Source organism: Brassica oleracea, chromosome C7 (assembly GCF_000695525.1).
Source record: "Brassica oleracea var. oleracea cultivar TO1000 chromosome C7, BOL, whole genome shotgun sequence".
NCBI classification, from domain to species: Eukaryota; Viridiplantae; Streptophyta; class Magnoliopsida; order Brassicales; family Brassicaceae; genus Brassica; species Brassica oleracea.
The window spans coordinates 41888901-41913497 of NC_027754.1; the positions used below are offsets into that span (position 1 = coordinate 41888901).

The 24597-nt window shown below is 35.4% G+C and overlaps 6 protein-coding genes across 6 annotated transcripts; 4 read left to right on the forward strand and 2 right to left on the reverse strand.

The window, feature by feature from the left end:
- Positions 1 to 2738: 2738 nt before the first annotated feature.
- Positions 2739 to 4097, reverse strand: LOC106303337. Its single transcript, XM_013739634.1, has 3 exons — positions 4074 to 4097; positions 3995 to 4019; positions 2739 to 3947 (listed from the first exon to the last, which is right to left on the reverse strand). The coding sequence occupies exons 1-3, from the start codon at positions 4095 to 4097 to the stop codon at positions 3124 to 3126; spliced, it is 873 nt and encodes a 290-aa protein (XP_013595088.1). The 3' UTR covers positions 2739 to 3123.
- An 8070-nt stretch (positions 4098 to 12167) lies between these two features.
- LOC106306335 (tubulin beta-9 chain-like) lies at positions 12168 to 14318 on the forward strand. Its single transcript, XM_013742910.1, has 3 exons — positions 12168 to 12671; positions 13108 to 13377; positions 13471 to 14318. The coding sequence occupies exons 1-3, from the start codon at positions 12278 to 12280 to the stop codon at positions 14145 to 14147; spliced, it is 1341 nt and encodes a 446-aa protein (XP_013598364.1). The 5' UTR covers positions 12168 to 12277; the 3' UTR covers positions 14148 to 14318.
- LOC106306336 (protein POLLENLESS 3) lies at positions 14253 to 16099 on the reverse strand. The gene is made up of 5 exons (XM_013742911.1): positions 15770 to 16099; positions 15439 to 15651; positions 15221 to 15369; positions 15079 to 15147; positions 14253 to 15005 (listed from the first exon to the last, which is right to left on the reverse strand). The coding sequence occupies exons 1-5, from the start codon at positions 15965 to 15967 to the stop codon at positions 14333 to 14335; spliced, it is 1302 nt and encodes a 433-aa protein (XP_013598365.1). The 5' UTR covers positions 15968 to 16099; the 3' UTR covers positions 14253 to 14332.
- Positions 16100 to 17365: 1266 nt separating this feature from the next.
- LOC106305564 (riboflavin biosynthesis protein PYRD, chloroplastic) lies at positions 17366 to 18740 on the forward strand. The gene is given in 2 exon segments (XM_013741931.1): positions 17366 to 17503; positions 17850 to 18740. Coding segments are annotated over 2 exon segments (1029 nt in total).
- Positions 18741 to 20349: 1609 nt separating this feature from the next.
- Positions 20350 to 21793, forward strand: LOC106304819 (transcription factor bHLH36-like). The gene is made up of 3 exons (XM_013741207.1): positions 20350 to 20574; positions 20678 to 21016; positions 21589 to 21793. Exons 1-3 carry the CDS (start codon positions 20446 to 20448, stop codon positions 21661 to 21663), a joined length of 543 nt encoding a protein of 180 aa, XP_013596661.1. The 5' UTR covers positions 20350 to 20445; the 3' UTR covers positions 21664 to 21793.
- Positions 21794 to 23205: 1412 nt separating this feature from the next.
- LOC106305475 (alpha carbonic anhydrase 4-like) lies at positions 23206 to 24559 on the forward strand. Its single transcript, XM_013741838.1, has 7 exons — positions 23206 to 23299; positions 23377 to 23591; positions 23691 to 23797; positions 23906 to 24008; positions 24093 to 24251; positions 24340 to 24393; positions 24485 to 24559. Exons 1-7 carry the CDS (start codon positions 23206 to 23208, stop codon positions 24557 to 24559), a joined length of 807 nt encoding a protein of 268 aa, XP_013597292.1.
- Positions 24560 to 24597: the final 38 nt, after the last annotated feature.

A 24597-nucleotide genomic window follows, 5' to 3' on the forward strand; every position in this document is an offset into this window, starting at 1 on the left:
GCTTGCTTGCTCTAATGGATAACGATATTATTTTGGACTTCACACCATTTTCTTAATTATATTGTTTATCTTACAATACTAAAAAAAAAAATAAGTTCAACACCTAGGATGTCCACATCAGCAAATTAATTCGAGCCAATCAGATTCTAAATATATGTCATATCAGCACAACCTAAATCTTCTCCGCAAATTTGTCGATCGCCATCCTAGTTGAAACAAATCATTTGCTCACCCCGTTACAGTCTCTATATCTCCTTTTCTCTCTCTTCTCCGAGCTTCTCCGTTGGGTGAACGACTACCGTTGAATTGATTTCTTCCTTTCGATTCGATTCTCTCTACCGATTACTAAGGTTCTCTCTCTCTCCATAGACCATCTCTCCTTTGTTTATCCGCGAACGTATCTCTCTATTTCGAGCAGTTAGATAGCCACCTTCTTTCTCTTCTCTTCTAATTTAGTCGTTTGATAGATCTGATTGAGATTTTTTGAGGGTTTCATCTTTCCAGCTTATGGGTTTCGATAAAGCCTCTTCCTTTACTTACTATCACCCATGTGCTATTGGATTACGTTTCTCTGCTAACTAGACTTTTGTGGAATTTGCCAGGTTCATTCTTATCAAGGATAACGAGTAACAGGAGCAGCAGCAATCGTTTTGATTATTTAAAGTTGCAAGCTTTTTTCTAGATTTAGGACAAACTTTCAGTTATGAGGGCATCATGGGCAGATGTGGCTGACTTTGAGAAGGCTGCTTCCAGGGCAAAGCCTGCTTATGTTCCCCCACATCTAAGGAACAGGCAGTCTGAGCCTGTTTCTCCTTTGCCACAAAATGATCGTCTGGGGTATGGTGGTCAACCGTCTAGATGGACTCCTGGAGGTGGAGTTGGTGGAGGTGGTGGCTATAGGAATGATGTAGGGCGTCCCGACCAAGGTTATGGTGGACGAGTAAGTGGTGGTGGTGGTGGCTGGAACAACAGAGGTGGAGGATGGGACCGTGAAGTTAATCCGTTTGGAGATGATGCTGATTTAGAACCCGCCGTTCAGGAGAATACTGGCATTAATTTTGATGCCTATGAAGATATTCCCATCGAGACCAGTGAAGGAGACGTGCCTCCTCCTGTTAACACTTTTGCTGACATTGATCTTGGGGAGGCGATGAATCTCAACATCAGGAGGTGTAAGCACGTGAGGCCAACACCTGTACAGCGTCACACCATTCCGATACTTCTTGCAGAGAGGGATTTGATGGCCTGTGCTCAGGATCTGGGAAGACTGCTGCCTTTTGCTTTCCGATAATTAGTGGAATCTAAGTTTAACTTTAAAATATATATAAATTTTATAAACAACAAAACCTCTAGTTAATCTAAGTAGGGGTTATTGGTTGTTGTATTTTAATGGATTTGAAAATCCGAACTAAATCTAGTGTTATTGGTTCTATGATTTTCAAATCTATATTAAAATCATGTGTTATTGGTTTAATGATTCATAAATTCTGTATCAAATCAAGTGTTATTCAATCGTACGGATTTACTAATATATTTGATTTTATAATTGATTTGAATGGATGTGTTAGGATTTTTTAGTTAAAAATACAAAGACTCAAATCCGGGGGAAAACTTCCGGATTTGTATATTTTACTTGGATTTATAAATGATATATAGATTTCTAAATCAATCAAAATATATAAACCAATAACACCTAGCGACATAAACGTGTAATTAAACAAGACATTTTTTTGTTGTTGGTCAAGCTCAATAAAACTTGACTCGTAGTTCGAGGAAGCCCATAATCTTCAATCGTATAGGGCTTTCTCATGTGAACGAAATGAATTTTCACATGGGCTAATCTCTCTAATAATCCCTCTAATAATTTCTAAACCTCTATAAATTAATAATGTTGGGACTACACCAAAACTATATTTTTTTATTAATTTATAGAAATATTAATTTATCGATATACTAATTGAACAAAAAACTCAATTTGAGACTATAAAATTATATTATTTTATAGAGATTTTTAGTGTATATTAATTTATAAAGTATTAATTAAAAAAATTATATTGTATTTTTATTTCTCAAAAGAATAACCAGCTTACAGATATATTGTTACATGTTGAGAGCATATTCAACGTAAAGCTCTATTGTTTCCTTCAAAATCGAATAAAAATGATTATGGAGTAAAAATGCTTTGACTTTAGTCTATTTTTTCACTTCATAATAGAGTAATAAACAAAATTAATATGTTTCACGAAGTAACCCTCTTTATATAATGAGAAATGAAGTATGGCTAGAACATTTTTTATTTTTTATTTTTTATTTATTTTTATTTTATTTTTAAAAAAAGTTGGAATAGATTTGAAGATACCCTCAAAACGCACTGATATATGAAAAGATCACAATGAAACCCACATGACCCTTTACATTTGTTGGGAACATTATACAATATAAAACTCATATACATCACCAAATATGTGATGCGATGCGATGTGATGTGATGTGATGTTTTTTTGTATTAAAAATACACATAAACATGACCCGTTACATTTGTTGGGAACTCCACTCAACTAGCAAGTCATGTATACACATATCTTAATGCTAGACATGATTGAGCAAGCAATGAGGCTTTCCACTATTTAAGAACTAAAATTGTAGTATACTTTGAATTAGGATGAGATTTCAATAAACAGTCCAACTCTCATTCATACAAATTATAGTCTATTTTATAATATTTTCCACATGCGATTCCATCTATAGATTCAACAACATTCTCCCATGGTGTCTTTCACTGTTAACAATGACGATCTAGCCGACACAAACGTTAATGCTCTGCCTCGAGTGCCTTTCACTATTAACAATTAATTTCTCAAAAGACACTGATAACTTGTTCTCCTTCACAGTAAACCACTTCTTTTCACTCTTTGACCATTATATAAAGCACTAACAATTTCCTCTGTTCATATGATTTTGTTTTTAATTTACAGTTTCATAAGCAAACAATTGTAGCTTCGAACTGCCAACAACCCAACAACACTCCCTTTCAGCACCGCAACCCGTTGATCCATAGGCCCCACCACTGCCACGGAAACAGAACAAAACAAAATTTCTCAAAGGCCGAGTCTTTTTTGGAGTTCAGAGACTAGTTTGAGATTTACAGCAGACCAATCTCAGAATCAGACACGAAGAGAGTGTCAGACCAATAGCTACGACTTTGCCGCTTAACAATCCAGCAAGAGCAATCACTATCATCAGCACAATCGCTTTCGTTAGATCCCCTTTTGATTCTTCTTCTTCTTCTTCCTCGATCTCTTCACAGCTCTCCAACAATGGCGGATTCGAACCAATCTCATCTCCCTCAGATACTTTGCTCTCCATTATATCCTCGGAATACAAACTGGAAACTTCAGTCAACAACTCTTCTTCTTCTACTACCTCTACCGCTCGTTCTTTTTCTTCGAGCTTCATCTTCCTATTCTTCTTGTAACTCCTCAGCTTCTTCGGCAAAATCTTCTTCACTATCTTTGATCTCAGCTTCGCGCTTTTACTCTTCTCTTTCGTGAACACCACGTCTCTGATCGTCTGCACCTCTCTCTCCTCCGCCTTATCCAATGTCGACGTTTCCTCAACGCTTTCGATGATTTCAAAAGAGACCTTGTCTCTCTGTGAGGATGACGATTCTTCTAGCTTCTCTATACGCTTCCTACCTATGAGCTTCCCAATCAGCGTACCGAGCCGAACCTGCGCGTCGGGGCAGAGATTTAGGAGTGTGAACACACGCTCGAGGAAGAGGAGGGAGAAGGCGGAGAGAGTGATCCCCGCGGCTAGCTTCTTCGTGCTCAAGGCGAGCACGGCCACCATGAAAACCTTAATCACCACCACCGTCATAACGCATCCTCCTCCGCCGCGATGGTCGCCGTCGTCTCTGTTCTCCGCACCGAGGGGACTATATGTGTTCCCTTAATGTGCTTGCCTTTGAGAGAATATGATTTTCTATCATCATAACTCTTATTGTATTTAGTCTCTTGGGCCTGGAAAGCCGTTGGGGAAACCGTGTTTAAAAAAAAAAAAAAAAAAAAAAAAACTCTTTCGTCTCTGATGACCACCATGGCCACTGTCGACAGAGCTTTTGGAGTGACAAACATAAAAACTCATATCCCCATCGTCCTCGATTTGGACGTGTTTAATTATGATGCGTGGAGAGAACTCTTTCTCACGCACTGCTTAACCTTTGATCTGCTCGGCCATGTCGACGGAACATCTGTCCCGACAGGAGACGATGATATAACATGGAAGAAACGTGACGGTTTGGTCAAGCTTTGGATCTACGGTACCTTAGCTCCACCACTCTTCAAATCTTCATTCAAGACAGGCGGCACTGCTCGTGACATTTGGCTACGTATCGAGAACCAATTTCGTAACAACAAGGAATCACGCGCAATCCATCTCGATAACGAGCTTCGCACCAAGGAAATAGGCGATCAATCGGTGCAAGAATACGCCCAGGGTCTGAAATCGATTGCTGATCTCCTCGAAAATGTTGACGCCCCGGTGGGCGATAAAACACTCGTGATGTACATGCTAAATGGACTCAACGAACGGTTTGATCACATCATCAACGTGATCAAACACCAGAAGCCGTTTCCAACTTTTGAGGAAGCTCGCAACATGTTGGAGCTCGAGGAAACGCGACTTAAGAAACCGCACAAAGCCTCAGGAACACATGCTGACAACGCCTCCTCATCAACTGCTCTGGTCGCAACCGATCAACCCAACAAAACAGAGGAACATCAGCAACCACGTCACCAACAGAGGAACACTCGAGGTAATCGCAGAGGATACCGTGGACGTGGCCGTTACAACAACTATCATCAACGACCACAATACCAAAACTGGGGAATGCAACCCTCCTTCTGGAACAATCAGAACAGCAACTGGATGGGTCCTTCCAACCAATTCCACACTTGGGGTCCAAACCCTTACGGTGGCGTTGCACCAAGAGGCTTCAACCAAGGCTTCAACCAAAGAGCTTTCACACCACAACAACATGACGCCAACATGATCGATCACGGGCTACAACCAACAAGAGACTTTGCTGAGGCGTTCAACACCATGACGCTACAGGAGCCAAGCCCAAACTGGTACATGGACTCTGGTGCCTCCTCCCACCTCGCCTCCTCATCAGGTAACCTTCATTCTGTTGTTAATCTGAGCACCGGAAACACAGTAGTTGTGGGTAACGGATCATCTATTCCCATTCAATCTTCTGGAACTTCCTTTATTCCAACCATGACCCGGCCTCTTACTCTAAACAAAGTTCTCATTGCACCACAAATCATTAAAAATCTCATATCTGTTCGGCGTTTTACACAAGATAATTGGTGCTCTGTAGAATTTGACCCTTTTGGATTTTCTGTGAAGGATCTCAAGTCCAAGAAAACTCTACTCCGCAGTGAAAGCTCTGGAGATCTTTACCCGCTCCCGCCTGCTCTTCAAAAAGCTCAAACACAAACTGCTCTGGTCGCTCATGGCTCTTCGCTCTGGCACAAAAGACTGGCTCACGCTAGCTCTGATGCGCTTAAGACTCTTGTTTCCTCTTCTACACTTTCTTGTAATAAAGACCACTTGCCTTTTTGCAATGTGTGTCAATTAGCTAAACAAGTTAAACTTCCTTTTTCAAATTCCATTAATAAAAGTACAAGACCTTTTGAGCTAATCCATTCTGATCTCTGGACTTCACCAATTCCTAGTTTAAGTGGATGTCGCTATTATGCTCTATTTCTAGACGACTTCACACACTATGTGTGGGTCTATCCCATTCGACAAAAAAGTGATTTGTTTTCTAAATTCCTTCACTTCTACACCTTTATTCAAACTCAATATCAGGCTAGCATAAAAGCTTTTCAATGTGACAATGGGGGAGAATACAACAATCATAACTTTCACAAATTCTTTGATGATCATGGGATTCTTTTTCGATTTTCTTGTCCTCATACTTCCCAGCAAAATGGCAAATCAGAGAGAATGATTCGCACTCTCAATAATGCAATACGTTCTCTCTTGTTCCAGGCTCAGTTATCTCCAAAATACTGGGTTGAAGCTCTTCATGTGGCTGCCCATGTCGTCAACATTCTCCCCTCGTCCTCCATCCAAAACAAAACACCTCACTCTATGCTATGTGGAAAAGCTCCTACCTATGATCACCTCAGAGTGTTCGGTTCTCTATGCTTTCCTAATGTCAACTATGCTAATCGCCACAAGCTATCTCATCGCTCAACTCCATGTCTATTCCTTGGTTACCCATTAAACCATAGAGGTTATCGATGCCTCGATCTAAAAACAAATCGCATCATAATCTCCAGACATGTGGTGTTTGACGAAAATACTTTCCCTGCAGCTCAAACACTTTCCTCAAACACTCAGCCATATCACTTCTTAGATAGCGCAGACACACCTTCGCCTATCTTTCGCTCTATTTTACAGGGCACTACGCACCCTCCTCATGCTCCTCCTACACACACAACCTCACAAAATGCTTCTCCTATTCATCAAAACACTCTTCCTGCCATTGCTCCTCAGCCAGCGAGAATGACAACAAGAGGTCAATTGGGGATTGTTAAACCGAAAAAGATCTTCACCCTCTTGACTCCCTCTGTCTCTCGCATTCCTACAACATACCAAAAGGCTTTGCTTGATCCTTATTGGAACCCTGCAATGAATGAAGAGTACGATGCTCAGATTAAAAATAGAACTTGGAGGTTGGTTCCTCGGCCTTATGGAGCTAATGTTATTAATTCTATGTGGTTGTATAAATATAAGCATGATGCAGAGGGAGTCATAACTCGACCTAAAGCTAGGCTTGTGGCAAATGGCAAGACACAAGAGGAAGGTATTGACTTCGATGAAACCTTTAGCCCAGTGGTCAAACCAGCGTCAATTCGAACAGTACTGAATGTGGCTCTCAGTCGACAATGGGAGATCAAGCAATTAGACGTAAAAAATGCTTTTCTTCATGGCACAATATCAGAGACAATCTACATGCACCAACCTCCAGGTTTCGTTGACAAAACATACCCTCATCATGTGTGCAAATTGGACAAGGCTCTCTATGGCCTCAAACAAGCACCACGTGCTTGGAACGCTCGCTTCAGTCGGTACCTCATACGGCTAGGCTTCGTCACTACACAGTCAGATGCTTCCCTCTTCGTATACAGCCACAACAACGACTTGGCCTACCTCCTCCTCTACGTTGATGACATCATTCTCACCGGTTCAAGCAAACCTTTATTGGATCGCATTACCAACAGCCTCAAGAATGAATTTCCAATGTCTGATATGGGGCAGCTCAAGTACTTCCTCGGAATCAAGGTTGAATATAACACTGCAGGTATCCTTCTCTCGCAAAAGAACTATGCCTCTGAGATCATTCAACGTGCTGAGATGTCCAACTGCAAACCGATCTCAACCCCAGCTGACGTAAACTCAAAGTTATCTTCAGAAGCAGGGGCTCGCATCTCAAATCCAAAACATTACCGCAGCTTAGCAGGGGCCCTCCAATATCCAAAGTTGACATCTCATATGCCGTACAACAAGTCTGCCTGTTTATGCATGATCCACGGGAGCAACACTACACAGCTTTGAAAAGGATCATCCGATACATTCAAGGTACACTCTCTTATGGACTGCAAATCTACAAGACCACGCTCGACTCCTTAATAGCCTACTCGGACGCGGACTGGGCCGGATGTCCAGACACAAGGAGATCGACTTCAGGGTATTGCGTCTATCTCGGAGACAACCTGATCTCCTGGTCCTCAAAACGACAGCAGACAGTTTCAAGATCCAGCGCAGAAGCAGAGTACAGAGGTGTGGCGAATACTGTTGCCGAAACTTGTTGGCTACGGAACTTGCTCTTGGAACTTCATATACCAATCCGTAAAGCCACACTGGTCTTCTGTGACAACGTGAGCTCTGTCTACTTAGCCTCAAACCCTGTCAAACACCAGAGAACAAAGCATGTTGAACTCGATTTGCACTTTGTCAGAGAAAAGGTCGCTCTAGGTCAAGTAAAGGTGCTTCATGTCCCCACAGCTTTCCAGTACGCAGATATATTTACCAAAGGGTTACCATCTTCCTTGTTCAACTCCTTCAGGTCCAGTTTAACCATTCGCAACAACGACGATCAAACTGCGGGAGGGTGAAAGAATATACCCATATTCTTATTCTGTTAATATACACTACGCATGTATTGCCTGTAATATAGGGAGATCGTGTAACCTCTCCATGTATTTAAACTCTTGTACGTATCAATATCAAGCAAGGGATTTCACAGAATTTTTCACTATGTTGGAAGAAACCGCTATTATAAAGACATTACACGACGACGCGTGCCTTTGACCATTTATTTGTATTTTCTCTCTTTTTTACTAGTTTAAAGGATATGAGGTATGTACAACTGTACCACACAGTACTAGCTGGGCTTTAAAGTTTGAATTCAACCAAATAAAAAACCCATAATTAAAATCAAACCATAATATCATTATCCCACAGTAACGTATCATTATCCCATAGATAACGTACATTTAACCTTTGAAACCGAAACTAATTATAAACAAAACATTTAAATTATATAATTAATGAATCTATATATGTTAGATCGAACTTAGAGGAATTCAGACTTTACACAAACTAATTTTAGCCAGATTCACCTTTATGTAGAAATATTTATACTGGTAGTATATAATACTCACTTCAGTAGTTTAATGAGCTTAAGCAAGTAAAACTACCTGATTAGAATCTAATTTTTTGTTAAAGCTAATTTAAAAGAATTAACAAAATCTATTACATTAACGGAAGACATGGAAATGAGCAACTTAGGACTTCTTAGATAAATGAATTTTCAGACCATACTTAAATATTTTTTTTGTTCATTTGGATTTTGTAAAACCAACAAATTAAATGCCTCAAACTAAAACTAAACTGAAAACTAAATTATTCATTGTGTATTTTAATTTAGACATTGGCATGGTTAATCAGTTGTAGTCTTGTAGGCTTGTAGCTATTCCTAAGATTCTTTTGTTTTATAGTATTGTTTTCCAAAGATAATTTGTAAAATACCTCATATCCTTTAAACTAGTAACTATCTATATTATTATTTGAGAAGTGAATTTGCGTATTTGTCTTTTTCTCCACAATTTTAGTGAATTTGATGATTTGTCATCTTTTACATGATTTTAGTATAAATCAATAGTTTAATTAATATTATTGTTTAAATTTTTATGTATATATATATATATATATCTTCTTCTCCACAATTTTAGTGAATTTGATGATTTTTCATCTTTTACATGATTTTAGTGTAAATCATTAGTTTAATTAATATTATTGTTTAAATTTTTATGTTTATATATATATATATATATATTTATCATGTATTTAAAACAACTAATAAACATTTACTTGTTCTAATGATATATATATATATATATATATTTTAATATATAATTATCATGACTTTAGAACAGTTAATTAATAAATAGATATAAACAATATATACCGATAATATCATGATTGTGTTCATCTTATATTTAGTTTATGATTTAATGACTAATATTATAGCATTTTTTTTTATTGGAAATATTGATCCAAATACAGATTATTATAAAACTTATATATAAGTATACTAATATATATATATATTAATTAATTGGTTTCTTCGGTTAATTTGGTTGGATCGGTTAATATACTTAGACATATCCATATATTGTGGCTTCTTAAAAATAACATCCATTCAGTTTATTCGGTACTACTAAAATCTAAACTATCTTCTCTATGGGTTATAATTTTTTATAATCTTTTTAGTGTCGTTAGATTTTTTTTACACCAAATACAGTATGTATTTAATTTTAAATTCAACTTTCCTAATTTGATTATTACTACTGAAATTTTTTTGATCCAAAATTTCCATCCCATAAATAAAACTATGAAACAAAAAACATAATTTAATACATTGATTACCAATATGAATACTGAAATTTTATATTTATAATATTAATTTAAAATTTTATCTAATATAATATTTTTTAATAAAAATGAATATTAAAATTAAAAATGTCAGGTGTATATATTAGTCCACATAGGGTGCGGGACATATCCTATCACAAATGATATTTAGGTGTATATATTTGCTAGCATTTAAAAAATAATGTTAGGTGTATATACTATTATTTTTGAAGCGATTTTTTACAATTGAGCTCCCATGTTAAAAATTAGACCAGTAAAATCGTTAATACCCTTAGTGAATAATTAATTTAATTTATTATATTGTCAATTATCCATCACTCTATTTTATTAATGTTGGATATTAACACAGCAAATAATATTTTTTTGATAATGATAATATGAATTCAATTCTTTTTATTCAATTAATATTTATCTTTTGGGTGATTATTATTATATAAAACAAAATATATATTATATCATACACATATATTTTTCCATGATAATAAATTGTTTCATAAATTCCAATCAAGTTATCTTTTGGGTGATTATTATTATATAAAACAAAAAATATATTATATTATATACATGTATGTTTCCATGATAATAAATTGTTTCGTAAATACCAATCAAGTTAAATTGCAGAAATTATATTATGTATTAGTGTACATATAATACTAAAACTAACATCACTATTGTTTAATATTCGACTATCTTAGACAATATACTAACATGTCCACATAATTACTTTTAAAATTCTCAAATTCAAGTTAATCAATCAACATGTTGATAAATGTTGGTTCACTTAAAACATATTTTCTTTGATTAAAGAATCTCGACCCATTATATATATGGATAAAGTTCTAACAATGTGTAAACAATATTTTGAAACTGTACATAAAAATATTAGAGATATATTCAATTGTCATAAATTTTTGTCCTAAAGTCATGAATTTTATGAAGATTTTTAGATTTTACATGTCATATATATTATTATTTAAGAAGTAAATTTGCTTATTTGTCATGTTCTCCATGATTTTAGATAATTTTGCTTATTTGTCATGTGCATATGATTTTGATTAATGAGTCATCAATTTAAATTGATACTATTATTTGAATTTTATTAAATAAGTAAAAATAATGATAAGGATATAATTCTAAACATTTAATATAATAGAATCTTTTCAAACTTATTAGAGTGAAACCTCTATAAATTAATAATGTTGGGACTACACCAAAAATATACTAATTGAACCAAAAACTCAATTTGAGACAATAAAATTATATTATTTTATAGAAATTTTTAGTGTATATTAATTTATAGATTATTAATCTAAAGAGATTATAATGTATTTTCTTAATTTTGACATAGATACTACAAATATGTCACAACTCATTGTAGTTTTTTTCCCTCATAATTATGAGATGCATGTGTTAAGATAATTAATATAATATAATAAAATTTAATGTTGTTCTTCCAAATCAACCAATCACAAGTTCTCTATCAATTTTTAGCAACAAATTTAATTTATCAAAATTATTATAAATTTTTAATATATATATAATATTTAGCACAAGTAATATTTATATAATATTATCCCGTGAGATATCGCGGGAAGTCATCTAGTAACTCTGTATAAACTTTGTTAATAGTTACTATTTCTAACCATAGACAAAACTTTGTTTACAGTTATATGTTAAAAACATTTTTAACGGCAATTATCCAAGTTGTTCTATATCTCTTATGTTCTAAAATTTATTATGAAAAGAGCATGAATAATTATTTTTCACTTTCAACATTGTTGTAAATAAACTCGAGAAAACCACATTAAGCAATTTGATAGGTTGGAATTGGCCTGTAACTCATTTATTTGGAATTTCTGTTATCAGCTAATGTAGATCATTATGGTGGATTTCTAAATAACTACATGCCTAAAAATGGTGTAAACAGATCAATTAGCTCTAAACAACAAAGGAAAATCCACTGATGACGCAAAAATCGAATCTTCTGGTCTTTATAGCACGTATAGAAACCGTATCGAGAAAGATAGAAACTATCAGGGGTTACTTAAGAGATCAAGAGAATATAAAGGACCATATTGCAAATTATGACACAGTTTTAAGAACGTAAACTATATATAGCTGATTACTACCCCATTCAAAAGTTGTTTTGTTTTTAATACCCCTCAATCATTCAACCAATTAACACAGAGAGGAGTCGCCGAATATTCTCACATTTTTCTCGAGAAAACGACAAAGCGACCCCGACGAGAGAAAACACCTGCTGAGAATGAGAGAGATCCTTCACATCCAGGGAGGCCAGTGCGGGAACCAGATCGGTGCTAAGTTCTGGGAAGTCATCTGCGGCGAGCACGCCATCGACCCCACCGGCCAGTACCGGGGCGACTCAGATCTCCAGCTCGAGAGGATCAACGTCTATTACAACGAAGCCAGCGGCGGCAAGTACGTCCCGCGCGCCGTCCTCATGGATCTGGAGCCCGGAACGATGGACTCGCTCAGATCCGGGCCGTTCGGTCAGATTTTCCGGCCGGATAACTTCGTGTTCGGGCAGTCTGGCGCCGGGAATAACTGGGCGAAGGGGCATTATACGGAGGGAGCTGAGTTGATTGATTCGGTGCTCGATGTTGTGAGGAAGGAGGCTGAGAACTGTGATTGTCTTCAAGGTGAGATTCGCGCTTCGTTTTTTTCAGATCTGCTGTTAGTAGAACACGCTAAGCCTGAGTTTATCACCTGCTTATGACGATTCGTTAGCGTTTCTTAGATTTAAATTTGTGATACGCAGTCGTTTGAGCCTAAGCATTTGGTTTTCGGTTTTTTTTTTTTTTTGATTCCTTAACCGTTCATTATGTATTTAAAATTAGATTGTTTTGGTTTAGTTTCGATAAAACTATTGTGAACTAGTTCATTCTGTTACTTTGATTTTGATTTTGATTTTGATTTTGATTTTTTAAGGTATAGCGTTCAGTTCAGATTCGGGTTTAGTAATTTTTTTTTTTGTTATCGGTTTGGTTTTGGTAAAAATACTGGGAACCGGCTCATTCGGTTATTTCAGTTTTCGGTTAAGAGTGTGATGGATGATCTGATCTATTTCTTGAACAGGTTTTCAAGTATGTCATTCTTTGGGAGGAGGAACTGGCTCTGGCATGGGAACTCTTCTTATCTCCAAGATAAGGGAGGAGTATCCTGACCGTATGATGATGACCTTCTCTGTTTTCCCTTCTCCTAAAGTCTCCGACACCGTCGTTGAGCCATACAATGCTACACTCTCTGTTCACCAGCTCGTTGAGAATGCTGACGAATGTATGGTTTTGGATAACGAAGCTCTCTACGATATCTGTTTCCGCACCTTGAAGCTCTCTAATCCCACATGTGAGTATTACAAAGCCTCTTGTTTTCTCATGTGACTGTACTTTGAAAACCACTAACTTTGTTTGTTCTTGTTTCCTCTGTTGTTTACCTTAGTTGGTGACCTTAACCACCTCATCTCAGCTACCATGAGCGGTGTCACATGCTGCCTCCGTTTCCCTGGTCAACTAAACTCCGACCTAAGAAAGCTCGCTGTCAATCTCATCCCTTTCCCGAGACTCCACTTCTTCATGGTTGGTTTTGCACCGTTGACGTCAAGAGGGTCACAACAGTACAGCGCCTTAACCGTCCCTGAGCTAACCCAACAGATGTGGGACGCCAAAAACATGATGTGCGCAGCTGATCCTCGCCATGGACGTTACTTGACTGCTTCTGCTCTGTTCCGTGGGAAGATGAGCACTAAAGAGGTTGATGAACAGATGATGAACGTCCAGAACAAGAACTCATCGTACTTTGTTGAATGGATTCCAAACAACGTGAAGTCAAGCGTTTGCGATATAGCTCCAACGGGTTTGAAAATGGCGTCGACTTTCATAGGAAACTCCACTTCGATACAGGAAATGTTCAGGCGTGTGAGTGAGCAGTTCACTGCTATGTTCAGGAGAAAAGCTTTCCTTCATTGGTACACGGGAGAAGGAATGGACGAGATGGAGTTCACTGAAGCTGAGAGTAATATGAATGATCTTGTTGCAGAGTACCAGCAATATCAGGATGCTACAGTCGGTGAAGAGGAGTATGAGGAGGACGAAGAGGAAGAGGAAGAAGAAGCTTAAGAAGACATGATTGATTACTACTAGTATTACTTTCACACAAACTGTAAGTCGTGCCACTCATCTTTTTAATGTTTGTTCATTGAACTGAAGTTTCTCTCTGTGTGCTTTGTGTGTTATGTTATTGAACTAAGATTTGTCCTGGAATGTAAAATCCATATGCCTATGCAAACATTACAATGTTAAGCCTATACAATTTCTGCAGTTTTAAGCTGTGACTGCACACTTTCTTCATCTTCCTCTTCCTCTTCAGCCATATCTGCCCAGCTTTTCTTAGATCCACTCTTCAAACAGTCTGCAGTATCTTTGATGTATTCATGGAGATCATGAATCATGTTTTGGTCCAGCTTCTTTCCCTTCATGTGTTCTTCTCCCTCTCCATTCTTCAAAAGCTTAACACGCTGAGAACCCATAGGTTTGTCAAACAGTAGCTTTCGAGCTGCACCCCCTGTCTCTTCCTCATTCACCCCATTCTTCTGATCCCCTTTGCATCCTCGTGGTTGTGTAAACAGACCTGCAGAGTTTTGTCTAACAGACGCTGGCGATGGAGGAACATGCGAGTGGTTCCTGTTTGCGTTTCGAGGAGCTTTGTTTTCCTTCATTGTTCCGTTTGCAAATGAACATCCCGCATAGAACTTATCCGAAAGACCATCTTCTGGATCTTTAGATTCCACTTCTGCTAACATCTCAACGGCTCTGTCGTAAGACTTCGTGAACGGTTCATCTCCGGACTCAATCTCTGCAGAAGAATCTCTCACAGCAGCAATCAGAGATTTAGCTTCTGGGATTCGACCCATACGCATCAAGCAGATGGCCAGGTTGCACTGTTTGTTTTTGTCTGGTTCCAAACACAAAGCTCTCCTGTTCATGGATGCATAATTGTAAATAAGGAAAAGACTTGCAAGATACAAACACTAACTAACAAGAAGCAAACCTGTAATGGTGCTCTGCAATCCCATAGTTATGTAACTGTAGATGAACCCATCCCAAGTTTCCTAGTACCCTTTAAACAAGAATGGAAACGTCAGCTCAAGAGACACATTACTCATTGAGACAATAGACTTAAGTCTTGGTACCTTGCTTTCTCTTGCTCGACAGTCATGGTGACGTGTTTCCCTTGAACCCTCTTTGCTCTCACGATCCTACCACCAAACCCCATTCCTTGCTCAATCACTTTCAGCTTGTGCTCAAGCAACTCAGCTTCTTCTTGAATCCTCCCTGACTTCTGCAAACCCATTTCAACACATCCATAAACACTTTCATAATGAGAAAAAGATGGAGACTTTGATTTTACTTTGTAAAGTTCGAGAAGCAAGTTATCAATGGAGTCTTGAGCCTCGAAAGGACAGAGATAGCGAAAGGACTTGATGGCTTCGATGCCTTCATCAGACCGGTCAAGCTGTTTCATAACAACAGCCATGTCCTTCAACGCACTATCAACACGATCACCAGCGTTTATTGCAGCCCAGAACAGTGATATAGCTCGGTTCGGATCTTTAGACACCAACTGTATATATTAGAGAGAAACGTGTTTAGCAAGAATCAAGAAGATCACTGGAACTAAAATTAGAAACCCTAGATAAGGGGGTAAAAAATCAATTTTCCCGCGTTAAAATTTTCATTACCTGAGCATGTTTGGCTCTGACGTAAGGAGAATCACCAGAAGGAACCTTGTGGACGATGTGAAAGGGATCGCGTTTCTCAGATGACGGTGGTCTTCTCCTCTCCGACATCGGCATCGCCGCCGCATGATCTGTTCTTCTCGCCGGCGGCGGAGTCCAGTATACCCCAGGTGGAGCACGACGAGCTTCGAAGGGGCACATTCTTTTTGGTCGATTCGAGAAAGTTTACTACTTCGATTTCTTCTCCAGAAAGATTTTTTCTCGGAATTCAAGTTCTCGTGTTCCTCTCAGAGATCGTCCGAGTAAAAGATCAAGAACGTAAAGCAAAAACGCAATATCAAAAAACTTCAAGGGCTTATATATAAATAAACAAACTTTTAAGCTTTTAAGGCTGGGGCAAAATGGTAATCAAAACCCAGTCAAGTAGGACTGTAGGAGTTAGAGAGACGGTTAACATAATAAAGGTTGGGTTTTCCAGTTTTACGGTTAATGCAAAAGAACTAAAACAAGCTTTGAGTTTTACTTTTATACTGATAGTAACACATGCACCTTGCGCGGAATGAACATTATATATAAATTATTTTATGTATTATATGTTTTTTACATATTATGAAATAATAAATATATATTGAAATTTTATGTATTATATGTATTTTACATATTATAAATAATAAATATATATTAAATAATTAAAAAGTCAGCAACTATTACGTATATAATTAAATTGATGTGGACATATAAATACATTTTATTAATTGAAACAATATTTTTTCTATTTGATATGATATATAATTAAATTTTAATGATATTAACATATATATAGTATATTTTTAATATTAATATTTATTAAATGATGTTTTCTACTCATATGGTTTTTTGAACATTTTTATATTTTATATAAAAAAATTTAAATTACTGATAACAAAATATGGGATTAATAGTTTGGTAATATATATTTAAAAAAAAATAAGTTATCAATATTTGTTCAAAGCTTTTATCAAAAAAAAAATTGTTTAAAGTAAATTTTGAAATTAAAATATTTATGTATTTTATATGGTATATAATTTAAATGAGATTTTCTACTTCTATGATTTTTTAATCATTTGTATCTTGTCATAATAAAAATTTTAAATCATGGATCACAAAATTTGAGTGTGAGACTTTTAACATGTTTAGTAATTTATAGTCATTTTTAAAAATTTAAAATATAGCATATACAAAAAACTTTAAATTGTTTTATTATATGGTTAATTTGTTTGTTGAATTTATTTTAATAGTTTGAAATTAAACAAATATGATAGAAAATACATTAATTTTTTATCAAATCTTTATTATTCAAAATCATTAATTGTGATATATATACTTTAGCCACATTAGGCAATCCCGTAATTTTTATTTAAGAAAATAATGAAGAACATTAATAATGAATTTATGGTTAATTTAATAAAAGTTTATTATATGTTTAGATGAACCAACATATTTCTCTAAGGATTCTAAGAATCATTACAGTGATGACAAGTACCTAAAAAAAAAGGTTGTAATGTTTTTCAATTAATTTATAAGGGATATAGATGAACACATTCATCACATTAATTTTCAATGAGGAAGTGTGTGGAGCTGGTACAAAGAGCAATGTGGTGCACTAGTCCTAATCCAATGGTAGGTTGTGTCACTGTTAAAGACGGCAAGATTGTTGGCCAAGGCTTTCATCCTAAAGCTGGTCAGCCCCATGCTGAGGTAACTACAACGAAAGATGCAGTCTTTCTTACTGGGTTTCTGTAAATGAGAAGACTTTCAATGGTTTCTTGTGCTTCTGATATTTTGCATTGTGTTTTCATGCTGAGATAACAACAAAAGATGCAATCTTGCTTGATGGGTTTCTGTAAATGACAAGACTTTCAGTTATTTCTTGTGTCTCTGATAGATTACACTGTTTTCATTTTAAGGTAACAACAAAAGATGTTGTCTTGCTTGAAGGACTTCTGTAAATGAGAAAATTTTGGATTTTTGTTGTGCTTTGGATAGATTTGCATTGTGTTTTCTTGAATGTGTTATGAGTTGATTTCGTGTTGAACATTGTTAGGTGTTTGCTCTTCGAGATGCTGGAGAGTTAGCCGAGAATGTCACTGCTTATGTTAGCTTAGAACCATGTAACCACTACGGGAGAACACCGCCCTGCACTGAAGCACTGATCAACGTTAAGGTGAAAAGAGTTGTAGTTGGAATGGTTGATCCAAACCCAATCGTTTCTTCTTCAAGTATCAGCCATTTGAAAGATGCTGGAATCGATGTCATTGTTGGTGTTGAGGAAGATTTATGCAAGAAGATGAACGATGGATTCATCCATCAGATGTTAGCATGAAAGCCTTTTCTCTCCTTCAGGTGGTCTATATCTGTCAATGGTTGTTTTCTTGACAAGATGGGAGAAAGAGCTTTGGATACTGGTGGACACTACTCAAAGCTATTACAAAAATATGACGCCATAATACTATCTTCCTCGTTAGCTGATGAACTCTCGAGCATTTCCTCACAAGAAGAAACTGATGTTTCGATCCAACCTATTCAAATCATAGTAGCTAGCAATGCACATCAGTCTCCTATCCTTGCTTCTTCCAACACCGATCCTAAAGTTATACTGTTCACCAAAAAGGAGCTTGATGCATACTCAGAAACCAGCTATGGTGGAGTGGAAATTGTGGTGTTGGAGGATATAAATTTGGATTCCATCTTGGATTACTGTTATGATCGTGGACTATGCAGTGTCTTGTTGGATTTAAGGGGAGACATCAAAGACCTTGAAGTGCTTTTTAGAGATGGGTTTGAGCAGAGACTGTTGCAGAAGATAGTGGTTGAGGTTTTGCCGGAATGGTGCGCGAGAGATGAGAGATAGGTTGCGTCTATGAACTGGTTAGAATCAGTAGCTTTGAGAGATTTGTTGTCAAAGCAATTAGGTGATAGCGTTTTGCTAAAGTGATATCTCTGATGTATGAATGTGTAAGTTCTTCAATTTTATTTTTTTACACCATTGTGTTTCTGAAGATCTTACAGATTTCTACCTGCGTTAATAAAAACAAAAATAAATTATTACTTCATCCTTACTAAACTCAGGCAATAAAGTGAATTAATATTGGTGTCGCAACTAATTTTCACATGTTGAAGAAGTGAGTCTACCGCCTTCTATGTGGCATACCCTACTAGTAAGAGCATGATTAATGAGAGGTTCTTAAGAGCTGGTTCTTAGTTTTTTAGTTAAAATTTAAGAGACGGTTTCTTATATTCCGCTAAAAATTCTACCCTAAGAACCTCTCATTAATCATGTTCTAATAGGTATCCTATGATCAAATGTTTGTGTAATTTTAAGTATCGATGTATAATAGAATGTGAAGTAACAGTAAAAAAAAATTGATTCTTAATGTCGACTGCATTATATAATGGATAAAAACATTTGACATTTGGTGGAAATTTCTTTTCTTTTTTTTTGGCATGATGGTGGAAATTTCTAAGTGGACAATAAACACTTCATTAAGCATATTGTCTATTTTTTGTTGTTGAAAGCAACATATCCGGAGATGTTTCCTGAAAAAACCATTTTGAGTTGACAATTCTAAATTTCAGTACAATTTCATTAAATTTGAATATTTTTAATTTTAATAGTTTTATCATTGGAAGTACTCTACAAGTAGGCTTTACAGAAAAAAGTACTCTAGAAGTACAATTACATTATTCTATAACCGTGATACATGCATATGATATAAGCATATGATATAAGCGTCCGACATAAAATAGTAGTCTAGTATGTACACAATAAAGAGAAAGACACATTGTAAACTCTATATTGGGGAATGAAAGTTGAAATTGAGCCCAAAAAAGAAAAAAGAGAAACACACATGATAAAGATTCACTTTACAAATTGATGATGGGAACAAAAAAATTAAGGAGCATGTCGATAATGTTCGAGTGGTTCAACAAAGTCCACGCATTGCCTTAGCGAAAAAGTTGACCATACTATCCCCACCAATTTCCATTTCACAAACTTTTTCTTTCATCTTTCTTCTTTTTACATATATTGACAACAATTTTAAGTGTTTTTCCAATGATGACGGTATTCAGATAAAAAGACAATTAGTTATATGAAAGTAATTATGTATGGGCTTACGTTCCCAGCCTTATGATTTCAACAAAAAAATGTCATATCAGTGAAAATAATTATAGCAAGTAAATGTAACTTAAGTACGATTAATTCTACTTAATGATACTGGAGGAACCTAGAAACTGCTATAGAACAGAAAAACAGAACGTGTTGATATTTTCAGTACACCATGTTAATAGTTTATGAAATTTTTAGGTCAAAACCAATTGATTAACTCATACTCTTAACTAATTTAAACTAATGTTTTTTGTTACTAATTTAAACTAATGTTAACAAGTCAAGAATTATATTTAAAGACCTTACTTTTTAAACTTTGTCTTTGCTTTCGTTATCTTCTATATCTGTATACGACCTTTTTCGCCTTTTGGTATATATACCCTTTCTTACTTTTACCTAATAGCACAAGCTAATTATCATTAGGAGAACCAATATGCCACTTAGGCCAACCATAACTTCTTTCTTTATATAAGTGTGGTTAATATTGAGTTTCATAGTATGTGCGAAACACTTCAAGACTAAGAAAAACAAAATGGATCAGAGCCTTTCAAACACTAGTCAGTCAAGATCTGTAGATCGCAAAACGATTGAGAAAAATAGAAGGATTCAGATGAAAGCTCTTTCTTCAGAACTCAACGCTCTTCTTCCTCAAACTTCTAGGGTTTTCCTCTTCTTCTTTATCCTCTGATATGCATTTATAATATGCGATCTCATGTCTAATCTATTAATTCATGTATAAAACCTTTCTTTTTTATATTGGTTAGGCGCCTTTAACACTTCCTGATCAGCTTGATGAAGCTGCAAACTACATCAAGAAGCTACAAGTGAACCTGGAGAAAATGACAGAAAGGAAGAGGAAACTTGCTGCGACTGGATCTTCATCCATGCCATCGAGTGTCGATGTCTCTGTGCCTAGAAGGTTGCCAAAAATTGAGATTCAAGAAACCGGTTCGATTCTTCACGTCTTTCTTGTGACAAGTGTGGAACACAAGTTTATATTCCATGAGATCATTAGCGTTCTCTCTGACGAATCAGGAGCTGAGATCACTCACGCTGGATCATCAACTGTTGATGATACCGTCTTCCACACTCTTCATTGCAAGGTATATTAGTAAACTCAAGAAAATATCTGTTTTTGATCTGGAGATATAGGAAAATCAAAATTTGCTATTACTTATATGTTTAAATTAGGTATAATCCATGCAATGGGAGTATGGTCAGAGTTCGGTCACTGAAATAATATATACAGCTTGGTGAAAACACACGTTTTTAATCATTAAAAACCGATTAATAAGTCGATACATATTATATTTATTTATTTGCACTCAGAATGCAACACTGCTCTCATCTAGTTGTAAGTTAATCATTAAAAACCGATTAATAAGTCGATACATATTATATTTATTTATTTGCACTCAGAATGCAACACTGCTCTCATCTAGTTGTAAGTATTTATATATATATATATATATATATATATATATATATATATATTTTAACTTATCTATTATATAAAGAATCTTTATTAAAGATGCACTCAAACTGCAAAGAAACTCCCATCTAGTTGGAAGTTGTTTTATTAGTTGATTACTAAATCTATAGATGTCCTCGACCATTATTTTTTCTTTTGTTTTGTTGCTAGTTTGTTAATTTATTTAATAATTTACGTATATAGGTGGAAGATTGTGATTATGGAGCTAGTAGTAGAATTTCTGAGAGTCTGAAGAAACTTGTGAACAATTTCAACTAATATTATCTTTAATAATGTGTACCCTTTTCCCCTCTTCTTGCAGCTTTTTTTTTTTTGTTTGTTTCCGTTCTATATTATTGTTCCTTTTGTTGAATTTTATCTTGTAATGTGAAAGTGATGTTTCATTGTGAGCACAATACATATCTTTTGATCTCTACTAAAAACTGTGGGGATTTATGGAAATTGTGAAAGTGATGGTTCTCATTTAAATATCTTACCATTAGGTACACTTAGAGCCTAAATAGTTCTGCTAATTCGAAATGATATGTTCAATGGATTTAACATGATTTCCGTTTGGCTGCCAGGACCTGCCAGTTCTGGTTGGACGCGGTGGGATAGTCGGACTATGGTCCGGATACCTAGATTATCAAAAAAAAAAAAAATGATATGTTCAATTATGAACAAAATGAAAACAACAAAGACATCATTTTGATTTTTATAAATGGTCCAAAGAACCCTGGGGCTTGATATACGGATGTTTTCCGCAATCTCTTAAGATGCAGCTTTATACGTCAAGTTTGATAATTCCAAAATATCTTGACTTATAGATCATCGAAAAAGAAGTTAAAACACATCGTTTCTAGATATTGTTGGCGTCTAACTTGAAGATGACGTCAATGCCAATACCTCTAGACTTCAAAATATCCGAAAACTGCTAATGCTTTCAAAACTCAAATTTTAAGTAACGTCCCAAATCCTAAGGCCTTTTGTACTTGTTCTACATATTTAATTAGCTCTTAAAAAGCCATATACCTACCTTTATCCACAAAATTTTAGTAAAAAGATTTGTTTCACAAAGATAATTTTTTTTGTGTGTTTCTATAAAAAAATATTATTTAATAACAGAAAATTTCAAATTAATAAAATTAATTGAGATTATTGAATTAATATTAATTTAAATTTACTGAAAATCAGTAATCATAGAAATTGATGTATTAATAATAAAAATTTAGTATGTTTTCTAAAATATGTAAACAATAAAAAAATATATTTTAATGGTATAGAGGGAGTATTTGTTTATATGGAGCTCTCTTGTGCTTGCGAAAGTCTAAATCATTCAGCACGACTTCTTCATTTTGCTGGAATCGCCATTTATGCTAGGTATATTGCTTCAACGACTTAATATAGTAATATATCTGTAAATTTATATATATAGTTTGGCAGTTAAATCTGTTTGTTCCGCATTGGAGCAATGAGTTCTCTTATGAACAGGATTAATTCTATTAATCCAGGTCATTTTTCTTCTGTCACAAAATGTTACACTGATTCACTGTCGAACCGAAATTAGAAAACTCTAACCAAATGGATCCAATGAAACTTTTCCACTAAGCATTCAGTTTTTTTTTATATTTTTTTAACAAATCACACCAAATTATTAACTAATAATCGCAGCAACTTCAACAGAAATCATAAACAAACCCCGCAAAGCATCCTTTTAAATAGTTCATCTCTGAAGCCTTCAATGTCATAAAAACATACTGAAGGACATAATAAGCAGTAAGCAAAAGCAAAATCTAAAAAGAAAAAAGAAGAATAACACAAATGGATCCGAACACAAAAACAATTATGATTTTCGCATTGTTTTTTCTCTGTTTATCTTTCCCCAGTATTTCACTGGCTAACGATGCTGAAGCTGGTATGTTATCTTTTGTGAAATCAAGTTTTTTTTCTTGTATCATAACTTAATACATATGATTTTAATCATGAAAACAGACGATGAAACACCATTTACGTACGAACAAAATCCAGAGAAGGGACCAGAGGGATGGAGCAAAATAAATCCTCATTGGAAAGTTTGTAACAATGGAAAATTACAATCTCCGATCGATCTCACTAACGCAAGAGTCAGTCTTATTCATGATGAAGCGTGGAGAAGAGAATACAAACCATCCCCGGCTGTTATTATGAACAGAGGACATGACGTTATGGTGAAGATCATTTTTTTGCTTGACTATATTTTCATTACACTAACCATATGCATGCATGGTTAGATGATTCTAATAATAACAATGAAAAATAAATAAAAGGTATCGTGGAAAGGAGATGCTGGAAAGTTAACGATACGTGAAATGGAGTTTAAATTGGTGCAATGTCATTGGCATTCACCGTCTGAGCATACTGTTAACGGAACTCGGTTCGTGTTTTCTTGTCTCTTGATCACAATGAGCTCACAACACCATATTTTCCAAGAAAATTAAAACATATGACTATTATTTTTATTTTATTTGTAAATGTGTTACAGTTACGACCTGGAGCTTCACATGGTTCACACGAGTGCTCGAGGCAGAATCGCAGTGATTGGAGTTCTTTATAAAGTGGGCAAACCTAATGAATTCCTCACAAGGGTATAATAATATTAATTTCATTTATATGAAAGATTTGAGTTTATAACATTTTCTAAGAGTTTTTTTTTCTAATTTTAAATGCAGTTACTCGATGGATTAAAAACAGTGGGAAAAGAAGAGAAGGATCTAGGGATTGTGGATCCAAGAACCATTAGATTTCAAACCAAGAAATTCTATAGATACATTGGCTCTCTCACTGTTCCTCCATGCACTGAAGGTGTTATTTGGACCGTCGTCAAAAGGGTATATTTTTTATTAATATATAATAATCTTTTTATTTATTAGAAATGAAAATTTTGGTAATTTTAAAAAGGGAAATTTGTATATGCAGGTGAATACAATATCGGTGGAGCAAATTGCAGCTTTGAGGAACGCCGTTGACGATGTAAGTACTCGGAATTGCAAAAGGCGATTTCATTAGCTGATATTGAGTTAATGATAATCTATTACTACTAATCATTCAAAAAATTCAACAGGGATATGAGACAAATTCAAGACCGGTTCAAGACACAAATGGAAGACCGGTTTGGTTCTTTGATCCAAATGTTTGAATTATTTTATTAAACTTTTTGTAATTTCCAGATTATTC